Here is a 12,281-nt window from a genome sequence, read left to right as displayed (position 1 = left end):
AAGGAAGAAAAGGAAGAAGGAAGGAAGGAAGGAAGGAAGGAAGGAAGGAAGGAAGGAAGGAAGGAAGGAAGGAAGGAAGGAAGGAAGGGAAGGAAGGAAAGGAAGGAAGGAAGGAAAAAGAAAGGAGGGAGAGGGATTGAGAGGGAGAGAATGAGAGAGAGGGAAAGGGGGAGGGAGAGAGAGAGAGAGAGATAGAGAGAGAGAGAATATGAATTACTGGACAAGTGTATATTTGACTCTTAGAAACCACCAGTTTTGGCCAGACACGGTGGCTCATGCCTGTAATCCCAGCACTTTGGGAGGCCGAGGTGGGACGATCACGAGGTCAGGAGTTTGAGACCAGCCTGGCCAACATGGTGAAACCCCATCTCTACTAAAAATACAAAAATTAGCTGGGCACAGTGGCAGGCACCTGTAATCCCATCTACTCGGAAGGCTTGAACCCAGGAGGTGGAGGTTTCAGTGAGCCAATATTGCACGACTGCATGCCAGCCTGGGCAACAGAGTGAGACTCCATCTCAAAAAAATAAAAAGAAATAAACCACCAGTTTTTCAGAGTGGAGGTGCCATTTTATATTCACACTTGAGTGTTTAGAAGTTCCAGTTATTCTGCATACTTGCCAGCACTTGGTATCATCAAGTCTTATTTTAGCAGTTATATTAATTGTGTATCCATCAATATCTTTTTAAAACCTGTTTACTCAGGCAGAACATGCAAACGTAAACGTGCACAAATCATAAATGTACCAACTAGGTCAACAGCCACAAAATGAATATCTCAGTTTAACTGCCGTGAGGCCAAAAACAAAACAAATCCCACATTATCAGCATCCCAGAAGACCCCTTGTGCCTCCTTCTGGTCGGCAGCCACTCTGGCAATAAGGTGACTACCATCCAGATTTAACAGCACATGCTAATTTTGCCTGGTTTGAAACACTGTATAAATGGCATCATATAATATGTATTCTTTTCTGTCTGTCTTCTTTCACTCAATATTATGTGAGATTTATCTATGTTATTAGATATAGTTCATTAATATTCACTACAGTATAGTGTTTCAATATAAGATTATTCCACAATTTATCCATTCTACTGTTGATGGACATTTGTGCTGTTTCCCTGGGAGTGAAAACAGTGTGTCAAGAGCTATATATATATGTTCAACTTTAATAAATAATGGCAAATAATTTCCCAAAGTAGTTGTACCAATGTGCACTCCCAACAGAAGAGCAAGAGCATTCTATTGCTCCATATCCTTACCAATACCTGGCATCACTAGTCTTCAATTTTAGCCACTCTGATGAATGTGTATAGGTATTCCATTATGGTTTTAATTAAAATTCCCCAGATCATTAATAAGGTTGAACAACTTTTCACTGGATACAACCTTTTGTGAAGTGCTTGTCTCTTGCTCATTTTTAAACTGGGCACATCTGTCTTTTTATTGATTTGCAGTTCTGTATATACCTCAGTATAAGCCCTTCATCGACTATAAAGCATAGCAAACATCTTCCTCTCTGAGTTGGCCTTTCACTCTCTTTTTTTTTTTTTTTTTTTTTTTTTGAGACGGAGTTTCGCTCTTGTTACCCAGGCTGGAGTGCAATGGCGCGATCTCGGCTCACCACAACCTCCGCCTCCTGGGTTCAGGCAATTCTCCTGCCTCAGCCTCCTGAGTAGCTGGGATTACAGGCATGCACCACCATGCCCAGCTAATTTTTTGTATTTTTAGTAGAGACGGGGTTTCACCATGTTGACCAGGATGGTCTCGATCTCTTGACCTTGTGATCCACCCGCCTCGGCCTCCCAAAGTGCTGGGATTACAGGCTTGAGCCACCGCGCCCGGCCGCCTTTCACTCTCTTAATGGTGTCTTTTGATGAATGAACATTTTTACTGCACTACCATCAGTATTTTTAAAAAGTACCCCAGATGAGAGTAAAAACTGGAAACAGGGTTGATAACCACTGCTCCGGTTGCTGGAGGACCAGAAACTGAACTGTCCCAAACAGCAAAGTTTGTTCACATAAGAGTATACTCAACAGAGACTTCAACTGCCAGAGTCTGCAGAAGAACAAAGGTAGGAATCACCAGGCAGCAGGTGAAAAACAACAGGAGAGGAGGGGAAGAATGAGAAAGGCTCAAATAAGACATGACCGAACCTCTAAGGCATTTCATACTGTGACTTTAAAACAACCAATTTTTTTTTTTTAATGTTTTGATCGAGTTATAAAAACAACCAATTTTCTGAAAGAGCTGGATACCAATACAAAGGACGGGCCATCTGAAGAGCTTATGAATTAACCAAAACCTACACAACTAGAACCATCTTCATACTGTGTGCAGAGTTAGCTGTCCTCCAAGGTTTTTTTCTATATTTTAAGCCAATTTTAAACCAAAATCACATTTCTTGCAATTTTTTAAATCTATACTTAAAGTCTCCCTTTCTGGCCATTCCAGCAGATGAGAGAAGGCAGCTCTGTGTTTTAACTTATTAGAAATACCTATATCTTGAAAGAGACTTGGCAAATGACTTGAAACACAACCACAGCAATAATATCCTACAGCTGAAATTAGGGTCCCTTATCAGCAGAAGAGGATTGCCATGGCATCATGCCAGAAAGAAGCCAGAAAGGGAGCATCTATAGTCAATAGAAAAATGCAATGGGTAGGGGGGATTTACTTGTAAGAATTGTTCCATCAAAATACCCCAGTCCTAGCTTCTCTTAAAAATCAGTTACTTCACAAATGATCACAGCTAAAAGATTTAAACAGGCTGTTAAGAAACCTCTCTTTCCTCTCTACTGCCTGACTGAGGCCTGAGAAGAATCACATGGTAACAGTAGCCCTAGAAGGAAGGGTACAAAGCAAACACTGGAGAGGGGGCCCAGAGCAGTCATGATCTGATCTTGCACAGGCTGCCTCTGTATTCCTGTGGTCAACATTCAAATAACACTAAAGTTGATCAGTTAGTGGCTTCCCAACCTATAAAAATCTGCTAATCCCATAAGTGGAGGGTCACATCTACATGGCACACAATTAAGAAAAGGAGAGAATTCGCCTCTATAATATTGTAATCCCAATTATCATACAGACTACTCTGATGAGGAAAACATCTGTCCCTAAACTGTTCTGATATACGCTCTTACAGAGGCTTCAAAATCTTGCAGCTATATTTCAAATATGCATAATTAATTTTGTGTGGCATCATAAAGCCAGTATAGCAAATTGCTTAGGTACTTTACTGGTATCTGACACAGGGCATGGCAGAGAAACTTAAGTCCTGGCTCATTATAGAGAAGGCCTTGGGCAAGACAGTTTATCTCTCTGGGCCTCAGATTCATCTGTCTACATAAGGGGTTAAACTAGATAATCTCAGTACCAATTTTTATCCTGCTCATAGTGCCTTGCTAAAAGTGCTGAACCAATTTACTTGGCATTTATATACTGTCTCCTTCAATACAGTGCCAACTGAACTTAATACTAGAACAGGAAGATACTTTCCAGCAGCTTAAATCTAGCAGTTTTATGCATGCAAAATGGGGCTGCCGGGCAGATCTGGAATATCCTCCCTTCTAATGGTACCTTTAAAATCCTAACCAGGGCAGTGAAGCAGTATGAAATGGTACTTAAGGACATTTTATACTCCCTAGATCTTAACTGTTTACATTAGAATTTCTCTCACCTCATAGTCTGTGTTTTCACTGTATTCCTGGGTGCATGTACATCTGCACTTTAGGCATTTTCTTTTCTTTTTGATACAGACAGGGCCTCACCATGTCAGCCACACTGGAGTGCAGTGGCTATTCACAGGTGCAATCCCATTGCTAACCAGCACAGCAGTTTTGACCTGCCCTGCTACCAACCTGGGTCAGTTCACCTCTGCTTAAGCAATCTGGTGGTCCCCTGCTCTTAGGACGACACTATATTGATGCCAAACTTAATGCAGGCACCAGAATGGCATAGCGCATTATAACCCAGAACTCATGGTCTCAAACAATCCTCTGGCCTCAGCTTCCCCAGTAGCTGGGACTACAGGCATGCGCCACCACACCCAGAGCATTAGGTACTTTCTAATTGCTGGGCTCTGTGTACTATTACACCTCCCTCAGTATATTTACCACTACAATAGTGGTTTTCAAATTTGTTTAAAGTAAGAGAAAAACCCGGTATTCAAAGGAAATCTTCAGAACACCAATATTTAAAACATGTTTTAAAAGCCAAGGAAGGTTGCTCAGATTGAAAGGAGTGAGGTGATTTGCAGTAGCTTTGAAGGAAAAAATGAAAAAAAAAAAAAAAGTGAGGAAGGAAAGGAGCTAAGCGCAGTCAGATCAGTTTCTTCCTTTTCCGCCTGTTCACTGAGCCACAGTGTACTCCAGAAGCTTCAGGAGATTCTGCAGACTTCCAGGATCTCTGGAGCTTCGTCTCAAACAGGCTAACTTGCCCAGTAACTTAGTCTAGTTTTGGAATAGGACCTACTACCCCAATTCAGATATTCTCTTCAAGGTAACAAACTTCACCCCAAACCAAGAGAAATTATTTTAGCATAATCTAATCTCTGGTAGCATATGGAAGTGGCTGCTTCTGGAAAAGGAAACTGGATGGCTAGGAAAGAAGTTATACTTTTGAATTTTACACCATGAATTACATATGCAAAAAAAAAAAAAAAGTAATTTAAAAATAAATAAAATTCATTAGGTTTCCATGAATTCTGTACCTTGTTGTCCGTAATTGTCCACTGGCCCTCGGGATTCTGCTTTAAAACACAGTGGTTTCGAGAAATCATCAGAGGGCAGATTTTTGATACCAGTTGGTATGTGACACCAAATCCTCGTCCTACAGTCACCTGGGAAGACAAAAACAATATAAGAAATATATTGTAAGAAATACAATGTAAGAAGTCATTGTGCTGAAAAGGGAGGTTTTTACAAAGCTTGTCAACCAGCAGCATATGCAGGTCCTGACTTAAGAGACCAGACACCTGTGAAACCAAAACAGTGCATCTGCTATCTCCTCTTTAGCTGCCATGAAAGCCACCAAGTAGAAAAAGGCAAACTGTTGTGACAGGAGGAGAAAGCTGAAAAGAGCTATCCAAGTACTTCAGGGTTGGCAAGATCTTGAAAGGTCATCTGGTTCAGTGACCATGAGATAGAGGAATTCTTTCTACACATCCCATCAACTCATAAACACTGCAGGTCCGGGAGCGGTTGCTCATGCCTGTAATCCCAGTACTTTGGGAGGCCAAGGTGGCAGGATCGTGAAGTCTGGAGTTTGAGACCAGCCTGGCCAACATGGTGAAACCCTATCTCTACTAAAAATACAAAAATTAGCTGGGTGTGGTAGCGGGTACCTGTAATCCCAGCTACTTGGGAGGCTGAGGCAGGAATCATTTGAACCCCGGAGACAGAAGTGTACTTTACATAACGCTGGCCCTCCTATTTTTTTAGTGTCTTTGACTTGGCATCTTTCACCCTATAAATTCCATCCATTGGTACTAGCTTTGCCCTGGGCACCATCAGGAAATCTCCGATCCCCTTTCAAAGTCACATTAAGTTTCAAAGTGAACATTAAGCTTTCTCATTTCCTGGTTCTGTGGCAGTTACTTCAACTTAACTTCCAGGGAATGGGTTTGAGTCTCTTTGCCATTCTTACGAATCTGTGAAAGGACTGCTGGTTTATCTTTATTCCTGGATGCCATATTAAGAAAAATACACAGTCAAATGCAAGTGTTACTTTCCCAGTTCTAGATATTATCACTGGACCGTATAAACTGCATTAGCTGTCATAGCAGATCTAGTACACTGCCAGTGTACTCGGACTCAGGAATGATTAAATTTCTTGGTCTCCCCCTCCTCCAAGAAATGCTATGCTAAGTCACGTCTCTTTCGCTCTATACTTGACCAGATGGAAAACCTTAGGTTCAAGCACAGGACCTTAGACTGATTCCTATTAAATTTCACCTTGCTAGTTCAGCCTATCACACCAACTTGTCAAGACCTTTCTGAATTTTTAATCTGCCATCAGAACAGACATACTTAATATCCCTCCCACCAAATTAATATGATATGATGCCTTTTATACCTTCATTCAAGACACAGAATGGGATGCAGCCAAAGGCAAAGTTTTCAGGAAAGTCTACTAAACATTAATCCACACAGTCTGGATACACCCTCGGCCAATTATAATTCAACCAAAAGTCTCTGCATTGGAGTACATATTCTCTGTCTTATCCACAAGAACAGCTTGAGAGCTTTTGGAAAGGTTGAAAAGAAGCCCCAATTCACAACTACCATACTTTCTTGTTGGACAAATCTAGCTCCTAACAACCCTGTGAAGGAAGGAAACTAAATTCTTCAGAGATCCAGATCACAGAATTCCCTCCTTATTCTTCTCAGTGCATAAAAGACCTCTTTAATGACCATTACTACAACCTTAACCTTGAAACCAAAGTTGGCTAAAAACTGCCCTTTTCTTTTGAAAATCTTTCAGAATCATGCCTGTTCTCCTCCCCACAAACTCTCATCTCAGTACCGATGCTACCATCCAACCAACTGCTCAACCCATATCCCAGAAGCCATCTTTGATTCATCTCTGTCCCTCATCCCCACATTGAAATCATTGGTAAATTCTATGGGATATAATCCAAATATGTCCTAAGTCTGTTCATTTCTATCTCTACAGCCACAACCTTAGTCCAAACCACCGGGCCTCCTACTGTTTCTGTTCCCACTCTAGCCCCCATAAACTTTACACACTAGCTGGAATAGAAATGTAAAAATTTTAAATCAGCCGGATGTGGTGGCTCACGCCTGTAATCCAAGCACTTTGGAGGCCAAGGCGGGCGGATCACCTGAGGTCGGGAGTTCAAGACCAGCTGACCACCATGGTGAAACCCCATCTTTAAAAAAAATATAAAAATTTAAAAAATTATTTTAAAAAAAATGTTTAAATCAGATAATTCTTCTCTTTCCTTAAAACCATTTAATCATTCAAACTTCCTTCCATGGCCTATAAGACGCTGAATGTCCTGAGTCCCCTCCTCTTTAGTCTTATACCATAGTGCCAACACTAGCTGCTCCAGCCCCTCGTTCCTTAAGCCCCTCTCCCCCAAGTGCCAGCCTACCTGAGGGTCTTTTCTCTTAGCCCCTCTAAGAACACTCTTCTCTCAGATCTTGCATGAGCTCCTAATCTTTCATGTTTCAGCTACTCATAAGCCTACTCAGATCACCACTGTCTAAAGTTGGTTGTCTGCTTCCCATCATATTTCTTCAGTTATTAGCATGCATTTATCACAAACCAAAATTATCTTGCTTATTTTACTTTTCCCCTCCTCTCCCTTGCTAGAATATAAATGAGATAAGCAGGGACTTTATCTGCCTGGTTTAACATTGTGTTTCTATACCTGGCATGGTGTTCAGTTAATATTTGAGAATGAATGGAAGAATAAAGAGATCTTGCGTATGAGTGGGGATTTTAGGATGGGTATTTTTAGGTCAGAAGTTGGAGACTGTATCACCATTGGAAAATGTGGAGCAGCAGTTGGAACTCATATGGTCTCACTTTAAAATGCTGTGGTGGCCACTCCACCAACACTGAGCATGAAGTTTTTCAGTTCTTTAACACTTTGCCAGAATTACATTAATTATAGAAGTTCCTCTGAATTAATACATATATCTGTTAAAAATGGAATGGTTAGGGATTTATCTGTCATCCATATTCAGTAAAAATTTCCATTCAGGTAGCTTTATCTCTAAGAGAGGAAGCGTCCTGCATTGTAGGCTGATACTTGAAGGGAGACAGCCAGGCTGCCATTGTGAGTAGCCTGGGGAAAATGGTACCAAAAAAGTAGAAAAGTGCCTTCTTCTGAAATTTCCACCAACAGACTCCGAACCCAGAAAAAGGAAACATTCTTTTACATCCTTCCCTGTGCTGCCCGGTCCCAGAATTTACCTTGGTACTGCTGATGTTTCACCTATACTATAAAAGAGTGCAATGAGGCTATCTGGAAATCTCAGGACCACTCAGCAGAACACTAAATTTCCCATGGGAATTGACTGATGACACATAGGTGAGGGGCCATTTTCATTTACAATAGATTTGCAAGCCTTTGAGCTTACACACATTATTGGTCTAAAAGATCATCTTGTCCTTGTCCACCTTCACTATGATTACCCCTTTCCTCCTGGGCACAATTTCTACTGTTTCCCAAATAACCAGTAAATACAGCTGGGTGTGGTGGCTCACACCTGTAATTCCAGCACTTTGGGAGGCCCAGGTGAGCAGATCACATGAAGCCAGGAGTTCGAGACCAGCCTGGCCAACATGGCGAAACCTCCCTCTCTACTGGAAATACAAAAACTAGCCAGGGATAGCAGTGCGCATTTGTAATTCCAGCTACTTGGGAGACTGAGGCAGAAGAATCCTTGAACCCAGGAGGTGGAGGTGTGATCACACCACTGCACTCCAGCCTGGGTGATGGAGTATTCTGTCAAAAAAAAAAAAAAGCCCCACAAAACAAAAAGCCCCAAACCAGTGAATACAACCATCCTTTCCCTTGGGGCAGAAAAATTCATGAAAACTAAATACAAGAGAAGAAAAGGGGAGAAAGGTTCTGTTGATTTCCTCAAAGGCAAAGATACTTTACAGTACCTGAGAACTAGCTAATTTGCAATAAATCTCTAATTGTTTTTCCACCAAACTTTATGTATTGCTTTAACAAGCTTAAAGCCACTTATTTAGACAGACAATTTACTCCACTAGTCCCATCAATGAAATGAAAGGAACTCTGTTTTATTATTTTATCTGCAACATCTGAGACTAGGAAAGGGAAAGGCAGGGAACTGACCTACCTTTGCTGTTACAATGTTATTAGCATACCTCCTAAAATCTTGTGTGAAACAGCTTGTGCTATGATTTGGGGGCCATTACAATAACTACAACTTCTCTTGCCTTTGATTCAGATTTCTTTTCAGGCTATGCCATGACCTGACCTTGCAGGCAGCCAAGCCTGGCAGGCCTCTCCTCCACACAGGTCCTTGAAGCCAGCCAGTCTTAACACTGTGTCTTCATCATTCACTCAGTTTGTATGGGTCTCTCCCCATAGAAGTGGCCCTGACACAAACCGATCAAATGGTTTAGAATATGTCTAAGAGTGCTTTATAATCTTCTTGCCCTTCCTACAGGTGATTTAATCCTTCCTCCCCATCCCACCTGCCCAAGACTGCAGTACTACCAAGCTATTCAGAAGAGTCATAAATTAATCCACAACAATTGAATCTACAGGAGTAACACCTGCCCACTAAGTTAACTTAAAAGGTTGTGTGTATGCATGCAGGGATCAGATTAAATAATGTATTAAGTAACAGTTATACATAAAAATAATTTATTTTTGTATGTATTGTTCAGGTTATTATTCAGGTGTTGGTGTTTTAATTTGTTAAACTTCTCACAAACATATACTGTTGGAAAGGGCCACACAGGGAAAGATCAGTGCTCAAGCTAAAAGCATGAATGCCTAATGTGGACTTTTAGGCACTAATACCTGGATGGAAGAGGTATTTGGGGACAGAGATGTTTTCTTAGTGTTCCCGAAATCACAACATACAAGTAACCCTTTATAACCCTCTCTAATGTAGCAACTAAATTTGAGCCTGGACATGAATCCCTCCCCTGACCTGAAGAACTACTGCTCTGGGATGGAACTAAATAATCCTTATCTTGGCACTTGATCATACAGCCCATATGCAGTTCTTAGACCGCTTCATTGCATAAATCCTCTCTCCCCCCTCAAGCCTTAAACTCTTTGAGCGCACAAATTTTATGTGTTCTCATTGTACACCAATGTTAAGTATTCAGTCAACACCTGGCAGACTGAACTGAGGAGTATGACTTACAGAAAAAATCTACCTGAACATACGCAAGACTCAAAGACTTTTTGAGTTTACAACATCATGACCAACTATCCACTTTTACTGCAAAGTGAACCTTTCATACAGATTATTTCCAAAACCCAAATGGTTCCCCGTCATCACCAGCTTGTCCCTGACCCAGTTCTCCTTTTAACCTGATTGCAATCTAATTCCATCCTCCCTTCCCTCGCCCTTTGAAGATGCACCACGGTGGTGCATCTTGAACCGTGCCAGGAACGTGCCTCATCTTTCCCCTTTAAAAATTTTTCATTTGGGATTGCATTAACAAAGGCGACAGGCATCCTCTGGAGAAAACTCGGAATCCCTGCCCGACCCCTCCTCTAGGGGTGCCACTCGGCCGTACCGAGCTTCACAGGAGAAATGTGGCCCAGTCTAAGGCGCCCCTGTTCCTCAGAGGTGGGAAGGAGAAAGACATTTCTACGTGAGAGTTTGATCACTTTAAGGGACAAAACCCAAAACTCGCAATCGTTTTCAAGGCAAACTCAAGAAAGTTCACGCGCCGGGCAGCCCTTCCAGGCCCCGCCTCGGCTGCCCAGCAGCTCGAAGGCTCCAACCCACCGTTCCCTGGCCGGCCACCGCGGGGTTCCGTGCGCCCTAAACGGGATCTGGCCAGGCCCCGCCCTCCACTCCTCGACAACCCCGCGTCTCCTCAAAACCTCTGCGCGTCCCTCTCCTTCCCGGCCCCGACCCCACTCCCCGTAGGCCCAGGCCTCTCTGGGCTGGGCCCTCTTCTCGACCCGCCGTCCACGGGCCATGCCTCGTCCTCACCCCAATCCTTGTGGCCCTCCAGAGCCGAACTCTCATCTCTTCCTTTCTCCCACTCAGTTCCTATTTCTCCCCAAATACCTCCCACCTTAGACCCTTCAGCCGCTCGAGCCAGAACCGCTCCTTCCCTTCTCTCGCCAGGATCCATCCCCTGCAGACACCTCGCTCGCCATCCGTGTGCCCGCCTCCTCTCTGCCATTCATTCCGCCCAGCTAGACGCCTTCCTCCCTCTCCGGAGCCCCGCTCCCTCCAGCCCCTGCCCTCCGCCCCACAGGACCCCTTCCCCCTTACCTCACGCCCATCTTCCAGCAGCAGCCACCCGGCGCTCATCCCTACCCGCCGCAGGCACCAGCTCCGACCACCGGCGCGGTCTCCCGTGACCAAGAAGCCAGGCTCCCCCATCGTCTGCTCGACCCCGGGTGGCGGTCAGCACCAAACTAGACCCCGACCCGGGTTCTGGCGGCCTCGCTGCGTCCCGGCAGCTTCCATAGCTAAACAACAGACAGAAGCAATCGCCAGCGCTCAGATCGATGTGAATACAGGCTCCGCCCGCCCGCCGTCGACCCGGAAGCAGGAGCACTGCGCCTGCGCGAGAGGAAGGCGGCCGCCCCGGGGCGGAGAGGGTTGGCTGGGAGTGGATCCCGCCTCGTGCGGGGCGGGCGCGGTTTGAGGGCTCTCCTCCTCGAGTGACTTGTCTTGCCCGCTCCAGAACCATCACCCAGTCCTGGCCGCCCCAGACTGGAACCTCTCCTCACCTTTCCTCTTTTTTAAAAAAATCATGTAAAACTATAGCACACTTTTAAACAATTTTAAACTTTCCATCAGTTTTAAGTCCGCCTAGCCTGTTCCTAAATAGCCTCTATTTTGCACGACCTCCTCATATTGCCGAAGTAAAAAATAAATTACACTAGGCAAATCTACAAAGACACAGAGCACAGTTACTTGGGGCGAGGTGTGGGAGCGGGGATTGAATGCAGATGGGCTTGGAGAAATTGAAGGAAAGCAGTAACAGAAATGTTCTAAAAGTGGATTGTGAAAAATAAAAGTGGATTGTGGTGACAGTTGCACAACTGTATAAATTTATTAAAAAGTCATAGAAGTGCTGTAATCCCAGCACTTTGGGAGGCTGAAGGGGGCGGATCGCTTGAGCTCAGGAGTTCCAGACCAACCAGGCCAACTTGGGGAGACCCCGTCTCAAAAAAAAGGTGGGGGAGGGGAGAGGAGGGAAGGGAGATGAGGGGACCAGGAACGTCTGGGAGGGGAGCGAAGGGGAGGGGAGGGGGCCAAGAACGGAGGGAAGGTGAAGGGAGGGGAGGGGCAGGAACAGAGGGAAGGGGAGGGGAGGGGAGAGGGGCAGGAACGGAGGAAAAGGAAGGGGAGGGGACGAGAGGGAAGGAGAGAGGGGCAGGAACGGAGGGAAGGGGAGGGGAGGGGGCCAGGAAGATGGGTGGGAATCATAGCTGCACTCATGGAAATGCTTCCCTAAGCTGTGCATAGGTATCTGTTGGTGGCCCCACCCCACCTTAGCATTCTATCCCAGGAACAGCAAGCACACCTGGAAGCCACTGTGACATTTAGTCTGTGTGTCTCCT

At 44.4% G+C, this 12,281-nt stretch overlaps 1 protein-coding gene across 3 annotated transcripts in view; it reads right to left on the bottom strand.

Moving 5' to 3' along the window:
• Positions 1-11,294, bottom strand: part of RNF8 (ring finger protein 8) — a 45,190-nt gene extending 33,896 nt beyond the window's left edge. For 2 of the 3 annotated variants that reach the window (XM_032253606.1, XM_032253608.1), the window contains exons 1-2: positions 10,981-11,294; positions 4,713-4,841 (exon numbers count right to left, since the gene is read on the bottom strand). In XM_032253606.1, the coding sequence (XP_032109497.1) occupies positions 4,713-4,841; positions 10,981-11,091 (240 nt within the window). In that variant the 5' untranslated portion in view covers positions 11,092-11,294. Of the gene's footprint in view, positions 1-4,712; positions 4,842-10,692; positions 10,744-10,980 lie in introns of those variants that run through there. The other variant, XM_032253607.1, reaches the window with a different exon arrangement.
• Positions 11,295-12,281: the final 987 nt, after the last annotated feature.

Source organism: Sapajus apella, unplaced genomic scaffold, assembly GCF_009761245.1.
Source record: "Sapajus apella isolate SASKATOON/1434 unplaced genomic scaffold, GSC_monkey_1.0 scaffold83, whole genome shotgun sequence".
In the NCBI taxonomy this organism is placed as follows: Eukaryota; Metazoa; Chordata; class Mammalia; order Primates; family Cebidae; genus Sapajus; species Sapajus apella.
The sequence above is the reverse complement of the archived record's forward strand: the minus strand, read 5'-3'. Positions and strand labels throughout refer to the sequence as shown.